Raw genomic sequence first — 11,283 nt, forward strand, 5'->3', positions numbered from 1 at the left:
AGGTCATAATTGAGGCATGGGGGTCTGTGGGTAATTTGGATTTGGGTTTGAGGTATATGAAGGAGAAAATTAGCAGGTGTGGATCAGTCTTTCAGGCTTGGGGTGCCAGCGATACCAATCCAGATGTAGTAGAAATTAAGAGAGTACAAAAAAAGGTAGAGGAGTTAAGTATGGCCGAACCGACAGTGGCAAACAAGTCTGAGTTTTTGGCTGCAAGTAAAATACTGGATGATTTGCTTCTCAAACAGGAGATATATTGGGCCCAACAGTCTAGGGTTGCTTGGTTGAAGCATGGGGACAAGAATACTAATTTCTTTCACTCTAAAGCCTCTTAGCGGCGGAGGAGGAATTTTATTAATGGGTTGAGAGACAATAATAATATTTGGGTGGAAGAACTAGAAGAGGTGGCGGACGTGGCTATTGAGTACTTTGAGAGTATTTTTCATTTAGGATCATGTTAGAGAATGGAAGAATGTCTTGATGCAGTGAAACAGAAAGTGACCCCAGCAATGCAGGATGTTTCGTCCAGTGAATTTAGTGTGGAGGAAATCAAAGCAGCATTGTTCCAAATGGGACCAACAAAGGCCCCTGGACCAGACGGTATGAATGCCCTCTTTTATCAAAAATATTGGCATGTTATTGGGGATGATGTGGTTGCTGCTATTCTTGATTTTTTGAATTCAAGTAACATGATTCCTGAAATTAATTACACTCATATAGTTCTTATTCCAAAGGTGAAATCTCCTGAAAAAATTTCTGATTTTAGACCTATTAGCCTTTGTAATGTAATTTATAAAATTATTTCAAAAGTGTTGGGCTAATAGATTGAAACAAATACTTCCTCAGCTGATTGCCCCTATTCAGAGTGCTTTTGTTCCAGGCAGACTTATAACTGATAATGTGTTAGTGGCATATGAAACTTTGCATGCTATGCACTGCAAAAAATCAGGGAAGAAGGGGTCACTAGCTTTGAAGCTGGATGTAAGTAAGGCCTATGATCAGGTTGAATGGGAGTTCTTGAAAGGTATCATGGTTAAGTTGGGCTTTCCTGTGATATGGATTGAGAGAGTGATGTGTTGTGTCTCTACTGCCTCATTCTCAGTTTGTATAAATGGCAAAGCTTATGGAACATTATTCCTTCGAGAGGACTTTGACAGGGAGACCCACTGTCTCTTTACTTATTTCTGCTATGTGCGGAGGGGTTTTTAGCTTTGTTGGAAAGATTAGAATCTGAAGGGAGGCTTAAGGGGGTGGCGGTTTGTAGGAGTGCATCACATATATCCCATTTAATATTTGCAAATGACTCATTGCTATTTTGCCAGGCAACTCAGGAGGAAGTGCAGTGTATTACAGATACTCTTCAGTTATATGCTGATTCATTTAGGCAATGTATCAACTTTGAAAAATCATCCATGTTTTTTAGCAGAAACACAACTGGGAGGCAAAGAGAACTCATAAAAAACATGTTGGGGGTAAAGGAGGTGGAAAATTTGAGACGTACTTAGGATTGCCCACGCTCTTAGGGCAATCAAAATACCAAGCTTTTTCGTTTTTTAAGGATAGAGTTTGGAAAAAGTTGCAAGGTTGGAAAGGGAAAATGCTTTCAAGAGTGGACAAAGAAGTACTAATTAAAGCTGTTGCCTAATCTATCCCCACATACACAATGGGTGTATTCCTAATTCCTGCAAAGCTTTGCCATGAACTTAATACCTTGTGCGCTAGATTTTGGTGGGGTCAAACGGGAGATGAAAGGAAGATTCACTGGAAAAACTGGGGCGCATTATGTCTGCCTAAAAGAGGAGGAATGGGCTTTCGTGACTTGAAGGATTTCAATTTGGCTATGCTTGCCAAGCAAGGGTGGAGACTAATCCAACAAAAAGAATCCCTATTATACAGGTGCTTTAAGGCTCGATATTTCCCACGGGTTAATTTTTTGAATGCTTCGAATGTCCCTAACAGCTCTTATGTGTGGAAAAGCTTAATGGCAGCACAACCTATTTTGAAGGAGGGTGTTGTTGGAGGGTGGGTGATGGGTCTGCAATTAGGGTCACCTCAAATAAGTGGATACCGAATCAAGTCACAAACCGGGTTCTATATCCACCTGTGGAGGAGGAGTAGGAGTGGCATGTCTCAGATCTCATTGACAGCAGCACAAACTCTTGGGACCATGTGGAGGTAATGGCTAAATTTCAGAGATCAGATGCAGAGGCTATTCTTCAAATTCCTTTAAGCTGTAGACAAGTCCCTGATGTGATTTTCTAGCTTCATACAAAGAGTGGTGAGTATACGGTGAAATCCGGATATTACACTGCGAGATTAATATCCAAGCTAGAAGCTGACAAAGGAGAGTCTTCTGGCGGGGTGAATGGAGGCTCGGTTAGGGCGAAGTTATGGAAGCTTAAGATCCCAAACAAGATAAAAATGTTTGGATGGAGAGCTTGCCTTAACATCTTGCCTACGCGAGAGAATTTGGCACGAAGAAGGATTATTAAGGATGCTAGGTGTGGGGTCTTTTTTTTTTACTGCGGAAACAAAGTACCATGCACTGTGGGAGTGCGGATTGGCCCAGGACATTTGGGCTGGTTGCACGAGATGCCTGCAAAAAGGAACGATAGGTCATGGTGATATGCTCCAGCTGGTTGAAGAATTGCATGGTAGATTGTCCAATGAGGAGCTCGAACTGTTTTGGGCTCAAAGTTGGTTAATTTGGAATCAACGAAACTCCATTTTGCATGCGGGTGCAATCCAGGACCTGGGTAGACTGAACCAAAGGGCTAGAGACTATCTGGAGGAGTTTCGAGTAGCTCAGGTATAGCTAGGCATCACGGTGAATAGGATCTCAGTGCAGTCATGGAGACCTCCTTTGGGTTTGCTCTACAAGTTGAACTTTGATGCTGCGATTTTCTCCAACATGAACTTCATGGGATTTGGGGTGGTTATCCGAAACAATATAGGGGAGGTTATGGCTGCTTTGTCTGCGAAAGGACCAGCTGTCATTGACAGTGAGGAGGCAGAAGTGCTCGCGTGTAGGAGAGCTCTAGAATTTGCAGTTGACATTGGCTTCACGGAATTGGAGGTTGAGGGTGATAACGCCATGGTTATGAGATCTTTGGCTTCTTTGGGTCCTATAAAGTCTAGACTTGGCAACGTGTATGGGGATGTTTGGGTGCTGGCATCTGGTTGTAGGAGTTTGTCGTTCAGCTAGGTTAATCGTAGTGCCAACAGTGTTGCACACTCATTAGCTAGGCATGCACGTTTGACAGTTGAGGATATCTATTGGTTAGAGGAGGCTCCACCTCCAGCTGTTGAGGCGTTGTATAAGGATTTAGTGTCTTTCAATAATTAATAATATTATGGGCCTGGTTTCAAAAAAAAAAAAAAAAAATTGCAATAGAATTCTACTTTAATTTAATCTAAATGTATATGTGTGTGAAACTTCTTCTTAGAGACTTGAATTCTTAGCCCTTGTCTCCCAAACCTCACAAATACTTATACTTATAGAATGACCATCATGTGGCTTTCTGGAAAGTTTTTATTTTTAGACATAATTATAATATACTGCTAACTCCATAACTCGAACTTTTCCCCCTTAAACCTCCAAATACTTTGTGCATGAAGAGGTGTCAATTCAGCCACAAGCTCCTTAGCTTTTTGAAAATTTTCTTTATGCCACAATTAAATAATTTATTTTCTATAAGTTAAACTTTATCATATGCTTTTGTTTGTTGTTTTTCTGAGATTATGTCATTTTTTACATCTAGGTTGATGTTTATCTTATTGTGTTTGAGTTGTGTATAATATTAGGAAATTGTTATGCCTTTTTTTATTTTTTTATTTTTTTATTTCACTTATCTAAAATAAGGAATTAATTAAATAGAAGATTTGGTGTCATCTTTTTGATTGCAAGGAGCCTTGTAAATTAGTAACATAATATATTATCCTTAATTATGAAAACCTTGATTTCTTTATTAAATAAATAAAAATCATTTTAGTTATCCAAGTGCTGAGTGGCTGCACTTTTAAAAGCTTTTGGGCTATGATAGTTTCACATCACCTATTGCACATTTTCGATACGGAAAATTATTAGGTACTTCTGAAGTACCATAAATGTGTACTTCCTCCTCTCATATGAATGGTGGGCCACCATAAATTTAATTAGTGGGACCTACCGTGTGAGAGGAGGGAGTACGCATTTATGGTACTCTGGGAGTACACAATAATTTCCCGGTATGGTACACACTCCTCCAACATGCCAATAAAAAAAAAAAAAACCATTATATATATATATATTGATGAAAACAAAACCGTTAAATAATCTCCATTAACTATCCCAATTCCACCTAACTATTCTTCTTATTATTCATGAATAACAGAATCTTGTTAACAAACACAAGCATTTTCTCATTAAAAAAAAAAAAAAAAAAATACAAAACACAAACATTTTAGCTACTAAATTCCTTCTCCCCCTCCATCCAAAAAAAAAGAAAAAGAAAAAAGCTTCCATTTCCCCCAAGAATTTCCCCTCTTAAAATGCCAACATAGAAAATGAACTATTATGGTAAGTGGGAAGTGTTTGTTAGATATATTACAGCTCGCTTTCGATATTGACTAATAAGATACGAAATTACAATTCTGTCTGATTGCAATGACTAGCATGGTACTTAGAAATTTTCAAAGAGTTAAAAGTTTCACACAGAAACTTCCATAATATTGTAATGAAAAACAGCATCAGTATGGCACTTAAAAAGTTTGAGAGTTACTGGTCACACCGAAAGCAAGCTGCCTTTAAAGGCTCCTCTTGCTTGCGTTCACTCTTTTCCAAATTTGTCATTCACTTTCCTGTGTTATATTGACAACATCTTAACAGTTTTCTTTCTCCTCCTTCCAGATCTTTACAACAGTCTGCTCATATATGCTGATGGCTCTTGTGATCAACAAAGGACCCTCATCTTCCTCTTTCACTCACCAACCCAAGAACTTTGATATCTTCTTGAGTTTCAGAGGTCAAGATACCTGTTGTGGTTTTATTAGCCATTTCTATGAGGCTTTGCGTTTAAGGGGTATTCACACCTTCATCGATGATAAACTCCCAAGGGGAGAAAGAATTTCTACAAAGCTCCCGAAAACCATTGAGAACTCAACGATATCAATAATTGTATTNTTTTTTTTTTTTTTTTTTTCCTTCATATCTTCTACTATAGAAGCTAGCTCGCAATGGTAGAAACTAGAAAGATGGTTTTTTTTTTTTTTGGGAGAATTGGTAGAAAGAAGAATTTAAATGTACATTACCTTATCAATTAAATAGGAGTTTCACCCACGTATTATTCATTTAAATTTTTTTTGAAAACTTCCTCAGTAATTTATTTCTAGTATTAAAAGTGAGATTTAGTAAGTTTCAGTTGTCACCTAACTAGATTTTCCATGCAACTTCATGTTAAAATTATAGTTATCAAAATTGTACCAAACTGACGATTGAACTCTCTCAAGCTGATTAATCGTATGAAATTCTGGATTGGTATGAAGGAAACTGTCATATTTTTTATTTTTAAAAAGGATTAAACCATGAAAATCCACCAGGATTTTTAGAAAAATACCAAACTGCATGATTTTATTCAGTCCGTTTGGTTTTTAATATTTAAGTCATTTTGATCAATTCAAAATGCCCAATTATTTAGCCATTTTTATATAAGTGCATATGTTAAATTCTATATTTAAATACATTTTCTAAACAATAATATTCTATTAATATCATTCTATGTTATACCTACATATTTATGTACTAATTGAATACCATTGCATTTTTTTTTTTTATAGTATCTTCACTTTTTTTGTTTGTTTGTTTGTTTGTTTTTTTATTTTATTTTATTTTATTTTTATTTTAATTCATTCTTATTTAAAATAAATAAATTATTTGTCTAACCCTTGAGACAGTGACACATTTGTTGAACCAATGAACCACCATACCACTCCCTTGATGGTTTAATACTTAATATGTTTTGATAACTATGCCTAAAAGCTAAAAATACTTTCCCAACAAAAAAGAAAGTGCCAACATAATGATGGTTCACCATCAATAAAAAAAAAAAAAAAAACCATAATGATGGTTATTGATTTATAAATTAGTACATGCCACTTACTTTAATTGCTAATGTGGGGTAAGAGAATTTGGTAACCCTGGCCCACTTTATACCAGGCCCAAGGCCCTTGCCGAGGAGGAAGAAACGCCTGAGGACGAAGTGCGAAAGTCTAAATTGCCCAGCCTCGGCCAACCAAGACCATGGGAGGAGCAAGACTAGGATGAACTGTCACCTCCATATTGAATGCACACAACCAACGTTCTGGCCGCATTAATGAGGAAATGACCCCTAAGCAGTGTTGCCACTTTTGTTTGTTTGTTTTTTTTTTTTTTTTTTTAATTCATTCTTATTTAAAATAAATAAATTATTTGTCTAACCGTTGAGACAGTGACACAATTGTTGAACCAATGAACCACCATACTACTCCCTTGATGGTTTAATACTTAATATGTTTTGATAACTATGCCTAAAAGCAAAAAATACTTTCCCAACAAAAAAGAAAGTGCTAACATAATGATGGTTCACCATCAAAAAAAAAAAAAAAAAACCATAATGATGGTTATTGATTTATAAATTAGTACATGCCACTTACTTTAATTGCTAATATTTCAAATTTAATGCACACGCTGAACATCTTAAATATGGTTTGTCTTCATATTTCTATTTTCTGGTCTAACTCCTTTTTTTATTTTTTTTAATTTTTTTTATTAATGTTATGTAAATGAAAATTGTAGCGAGTCCAAATTTATCCAAGAAAATTTTGAAGAGATCTCAAATTATAAATTAAATCGCAAGCCATTATCTATTGCTCAATACCCTATTGGAATAAATAATCGTGTAAAGACCATTCTTTCAGATATTGAGTCAAATGATGCTCATATGATAGGAATCTATGGCCTTGGTGGAATAGGTAAAACAACAATCGCAAAAGCTATTTTTAATAGAATTTGTGATCATTTTGATGGATTTTGTTATCTAGAAAATTTTAGAGAAAAATCGGGGACAAATAATGGTGTAATCGAACTACAAGAGACACTTCTTTTTGAAATCTTAAGGGATAGAAATTTAAAGGTGGGTAACAAATCTAGAGGAATCAATATAATAATGGAAAGACTTTCTTTTAAGAGGATTCTTTTAGTTCTCGATGATGTGGATAAATGGGTCCATATAGAAAATTTGCTTGGAGGATGTGATTGGTTTGCTTTTGGAAGCAAAATCATTATAACAACAAAAAACAAACACTTGGTAGCTACTCTTGGAAAATGTTTTTCAATGCACGAGGTTAAGGAATTATATCAAGATGAAGCTCTTGAACTCTTTAGTATGCATGTCTTCCAAAGCAACAAACCTAAAAAGGATTACTTGGAACTTGCAAACCAAGTTATACAATATACCAAGGGACTTCCATTAGCTCTAGTAATAATGGGTGCTGATTTGTGTGGAAGAACTGAACTTGAATGGAAAAGTGCAATAGGTTATGAAGGATTGGATGAAGCTGAACAAGATATTTTCCTTGATATTGCATGTTTCTTTAAGGGATTTCATAAGAAGTATGTCATGGATGTACTAGATTCTTGCAATTTACATCCAATCTATGGAATTCAAAAACTTATTGATATGTGTCTAATAACTGTTGATCAATATGACAAATTGTCAATGCATGACTTGCTACAACAAATGGGTAAGGACATTATTCGACGGGAATCACCACAACTACCTGGAGAGCGTAGTAGACTATGGCATTATGAGGGTGTTCTTGATGTACTAACTAAAAATATGGTATGCATCATTTTAATTCATTTTAAAAAAGGCATATGTATTGATTTTTATTCAGAAAATTTAAGTTTATTAGTTTGGTTTTTGTTTAAGTTTACTGTCATTATACTTTTTATTGTATTGTGTGATTCACTTAATGCTTTGTCTAACTAGGGGTCAAAAAAAAATTTGAGGCTTAATGATATGCTCAGTTGAACCATCAAAGATTCAAGTAGAGCCTAAATGTCTTGAAAAAATGAAAAATTTCAAGCTCCTTATGGCTAGTAATGTAGACATTTGTGGAGATCTTGAACATATTCCCAACGGATTAAGGGTGCTTGATTGGCATGGATTTCCTTTATCTTCCTTACCCTCCAATTTTTGTCCTCAAAAGCTCACCGTACTAAGCATGCCAGAAAGTAAGGTTATATTGTACAAGCTTCTCTAGGTATAATTTTTTTATTATAATTTATTAGTACTTCTTTAATGATTAAACTATACTTTAGCATTTGTTGAAGTTAATTTTGATTTTTTTTTTCTACAAAGGATACAATGTAAAAGCTTGCTATGTATGAATTTCCAATCCTGTCAATACATTAGGGAATTGCCTGACTTATCGATAGCCACCCTAAACATAAAGCAATTGAATCTTCGTGAGTGTATGAAATAGTCAAGGTTCATGACTCTAATGGATGTCTTGATAAGCTTGAAAGCTGGGACCTTACAGGTTGCGTTGAACATTAAATTCTTCCAAGCTGCATCACGATGAAATCTCTTAAATTTTTAATTCTTTACGAGTGCAATAGCTTTGAGATTTTCCTTGATATTCCACAAGAATGGAAAATTTGAAGTTCCTAAATTTGGCATACACTACCATTAGAGAGCTTCCTTCATCATTTGGGAATCTCACTGGGCTTGAGTGATTAGATATAGTTTCCGATTTCTATTTATGTCATCTTCCAAGTAGCATCTATAAATTGTAATATCTTTGCAAACTCATTCTTCTTGGCACTGTCCAATTCGGAAAGGATGTGGAGATTGGTAGACAAGCACTATGCAATTCTTATGGTGGCTTTTCAAAATATGGTTTTCTGATGTTGAATCTTGTAAAAAGTTTGACTTCTTATTTCCACCTCTCAATGAAATGTTCATTATCGGGGAGTGATACTTTGAACCTCCGAGATAGCATTATGAAATTCAATGCATTAGATTTTCTTCTAATTGAGGATTCCATGTTCCTTAAGAAAATTCTGAAGCTTCCAGAAAGTATAAGATCTGTGCATGTGTCAAACTGCATCTCGTTGAATTCAAAATCATTAAGCAAACTATTCCTTCAGGTACCTCTCTCTTATAAAGAAACAATTTTGGTTACCTTTCAAAATACTATACTAGTTTTGGTTACTTGCAATTTCTGAAATTTACTAATTGCATGCAATTTGGAAGAAATTTAGAGCTTTCGCCAAATATGAAATGTTCAGGTGTGAAAGGCCATGTATTTGTGGATTCCCATTCACATCAGATTGATTACTCATCCTAGCTCTCCCTCTCGAAGTTCTTCCTAATTGAAGAAGAGTTACATTCAAATCTAGATGTGTATCTGATTGATTTTGGAGAGAGATATAATATTATAGTACCAGAAAAGAAGATTCCAAAGTGGTTCAACCATCAAAGCATTAAAAGCTCCGTATCATTCTGGGTTGGTCCAGAATTTCCAACATTTACCTTTTGTGTTGCTTTTAATCTAGTTACATTAAGTAATGGTAAGTGCAGTTCTCTCCGTGATGACATAATCAATTGGATTTTTGTCCTCAACATTTTCATATGCAACCTTTCATGTGGCAACCGATCTTTCAAGGTTTGAAGTGTGATCATTTGTGGTTTTATGGTGTACCTCATAGCGAATTGCAGCAGAAATTTGGAGACTTGTTGCAAGGTGATCAGAATCATGTTGAGGTTTCATGTAAAATCTCTCGTTGGACAAGTGAATTTTGAAAATTTGCACCTGTCATTACAAGGATGGGGGCACATGTGGAATGCACTTGTCCTCCTCAAAATGCTGGTGACAACTATGGGCTTGCACCTTTACTACCTCCTTTCTCCACTTCCGATGGACATAGACATAGGAGAACCTTAACCCCCTCTGAAGAGGAGACAATAATTTGACGGATCCAAGAAAGAATTGATGGACGAGCCCATCATGTGCAAGACCTGGTGAGGACGGATTCATCATAAACAGCCACAACCTAAAAAGATTTGTTGGCCATGTGTTAGACAGAATCCCTATATGAGAGTATTTGTGACGCACACCACAAAATCCTAGGGTGAATAGAATCCTAGCACAATCGGGTTTCTAGAAGCTGCGTGCAGTAATGGAAATCTTTTCTATAAGGAAAAGACTTGTCCATCACATTTAGGATTTCTGAAGAAGATTCCTACAAGGAAAGGACTTCGATTCCACAGAAAAGAGGTTAACTTTCGACTACTATAAAAACCCCAATACCCTTGCAAATCAAGGTACGCATAATCGACCATCTCTAGCACTCTGGAGTTGTAAAAGATTCTAACTTGACCTTCGGAGGGAATTTGGTCGGCACCACATCGGTGCTCTCTACAGGTTTTCTTTTTCTTGTTGTGCAGGTGACTCTTTGAGCATGTGAGCAACGTGTGATTCATTGGTGATTTTTTAGACATCATCAGTTGGCGCCGTCTGTGGGAAAAGACTAGTGTTCCTTTTGTGATTCAAAAGCTGCACTATCGCTTTCCAGAAAAAAGAGTTACATGGTGCTAATCCGCTTGATGGCAACCACCAATAACATCCAAGAGGAGGAACCACCCATGACTCCCTTTGAAAGACAGGTACAAACCCTCGCCGCAGCTGTGGAGCGCCTCATCAAGCAAAACCATGACCTAGAAGAATAGTTGCGCTAGAAAAATGCGGCACCAAACAACCAGAGGGAACAAGAAGGTACCAGTGCTGTACGAGGAGATCGAGAGGGGCCTGAGGGAAGTAACGCACCAAGTTAGCCGGAGCGACAAAATATCAGCATCCCATCCCTCATTTATGTGGCTCTACCTCCCATTATTGTGGAGATGCAGGCGATGAAGGAATAAATGAAGGTCATGATGAACGCCCTGAAGGGGCGAGTATCAAGCGACCTTAATGATTTAGTCAATCGAACAGACTCACTGTTTACTGCAGCAGTCAACTCCTTCCCTCTACCACATAAGTTTCGGATGCCACAGATCGATAGTTATGACAGAGTGAAAGACCTTCTAGACCACCTGGAGACATTTAAAACCTTGATGCACCTTCAAGGGGTCACGGATGAGATAATGTGCAGGGCATTCCCAACCATCCTGAAGGGAGCCGCGAGGATTTGGTTCAGTCGGTTGACACCAAATTCCATCAGCACTTTCAAGGAGTTAAACACCCAGTTCACTTCACACTTTA

At 36.8% G+C, this 11,283-nt stretch overlaps 1 protein-coding gene across 1 annotated transcript; it reads left to right on the top strand.

The window, feature by feature from the left end:
* Positions 1-464: 464 nt before the first annotated feature.
* Positions 465-1,375, top strand: LOC111987000 (uncharacterized). Its single transcript, XM_065770105.1, has 3 exons — positions 465-780; positions 881-1,168; positions 1,323-1,375. Exons 1-3 carry the CDS (start codon positions 465-467, stop codon positions 1,373-1,375), a joined length of 657 nt encoding a protein of 218 aa, XP_065626177.1.
* The last annotated feature ends 9,908 nt before the right edge of the window (positions 1,376-11,283 follow it).

The sequence above is a fragment of the Quercus suber genome, unplaced genomic scaffold (assembly GCF_002906115.3).
Source record: "Quercus suber isolate HL8 unplaced genomic scaffold, Cork oak 2.0 scaffold_3B, whole genome shotgun sequence".
In the NCBI taxonomy this organism is placed as follows: Eukaryota; Viridiplantae; Streptophyta; class Magnoliopsida; order Fagales; family Fagaceae; genus Quercus; species Quercus suber.

What these genes read in the sequence shown, in the direction of transcription:
- LOC111987000 (XM_065770105.1), top strand. Translation starts at nt 465, where the DNA reads ATGGAAGAATGTCTTGATGCAGTGAAACAGAAAGTGACCCCAGCAATG. An exon ending in TTTTAGACCTATTAGCCTTT is followed by an intron (nt 781 to 880) that starts GTAATGTAATTT and finishes CTTTTGTTCCAG; the next exon opens with GCAGACTTATAACTGATAAT. An exon ending in CTTTGACAGGGAGACCCACT is followed by an intron (nt 1,169 to 1,322) that starts GTCTCTTTACTT and finishes CTATTTTGCCAG; the next exon opens with GCAACTCAGGAGGAAGTGCA.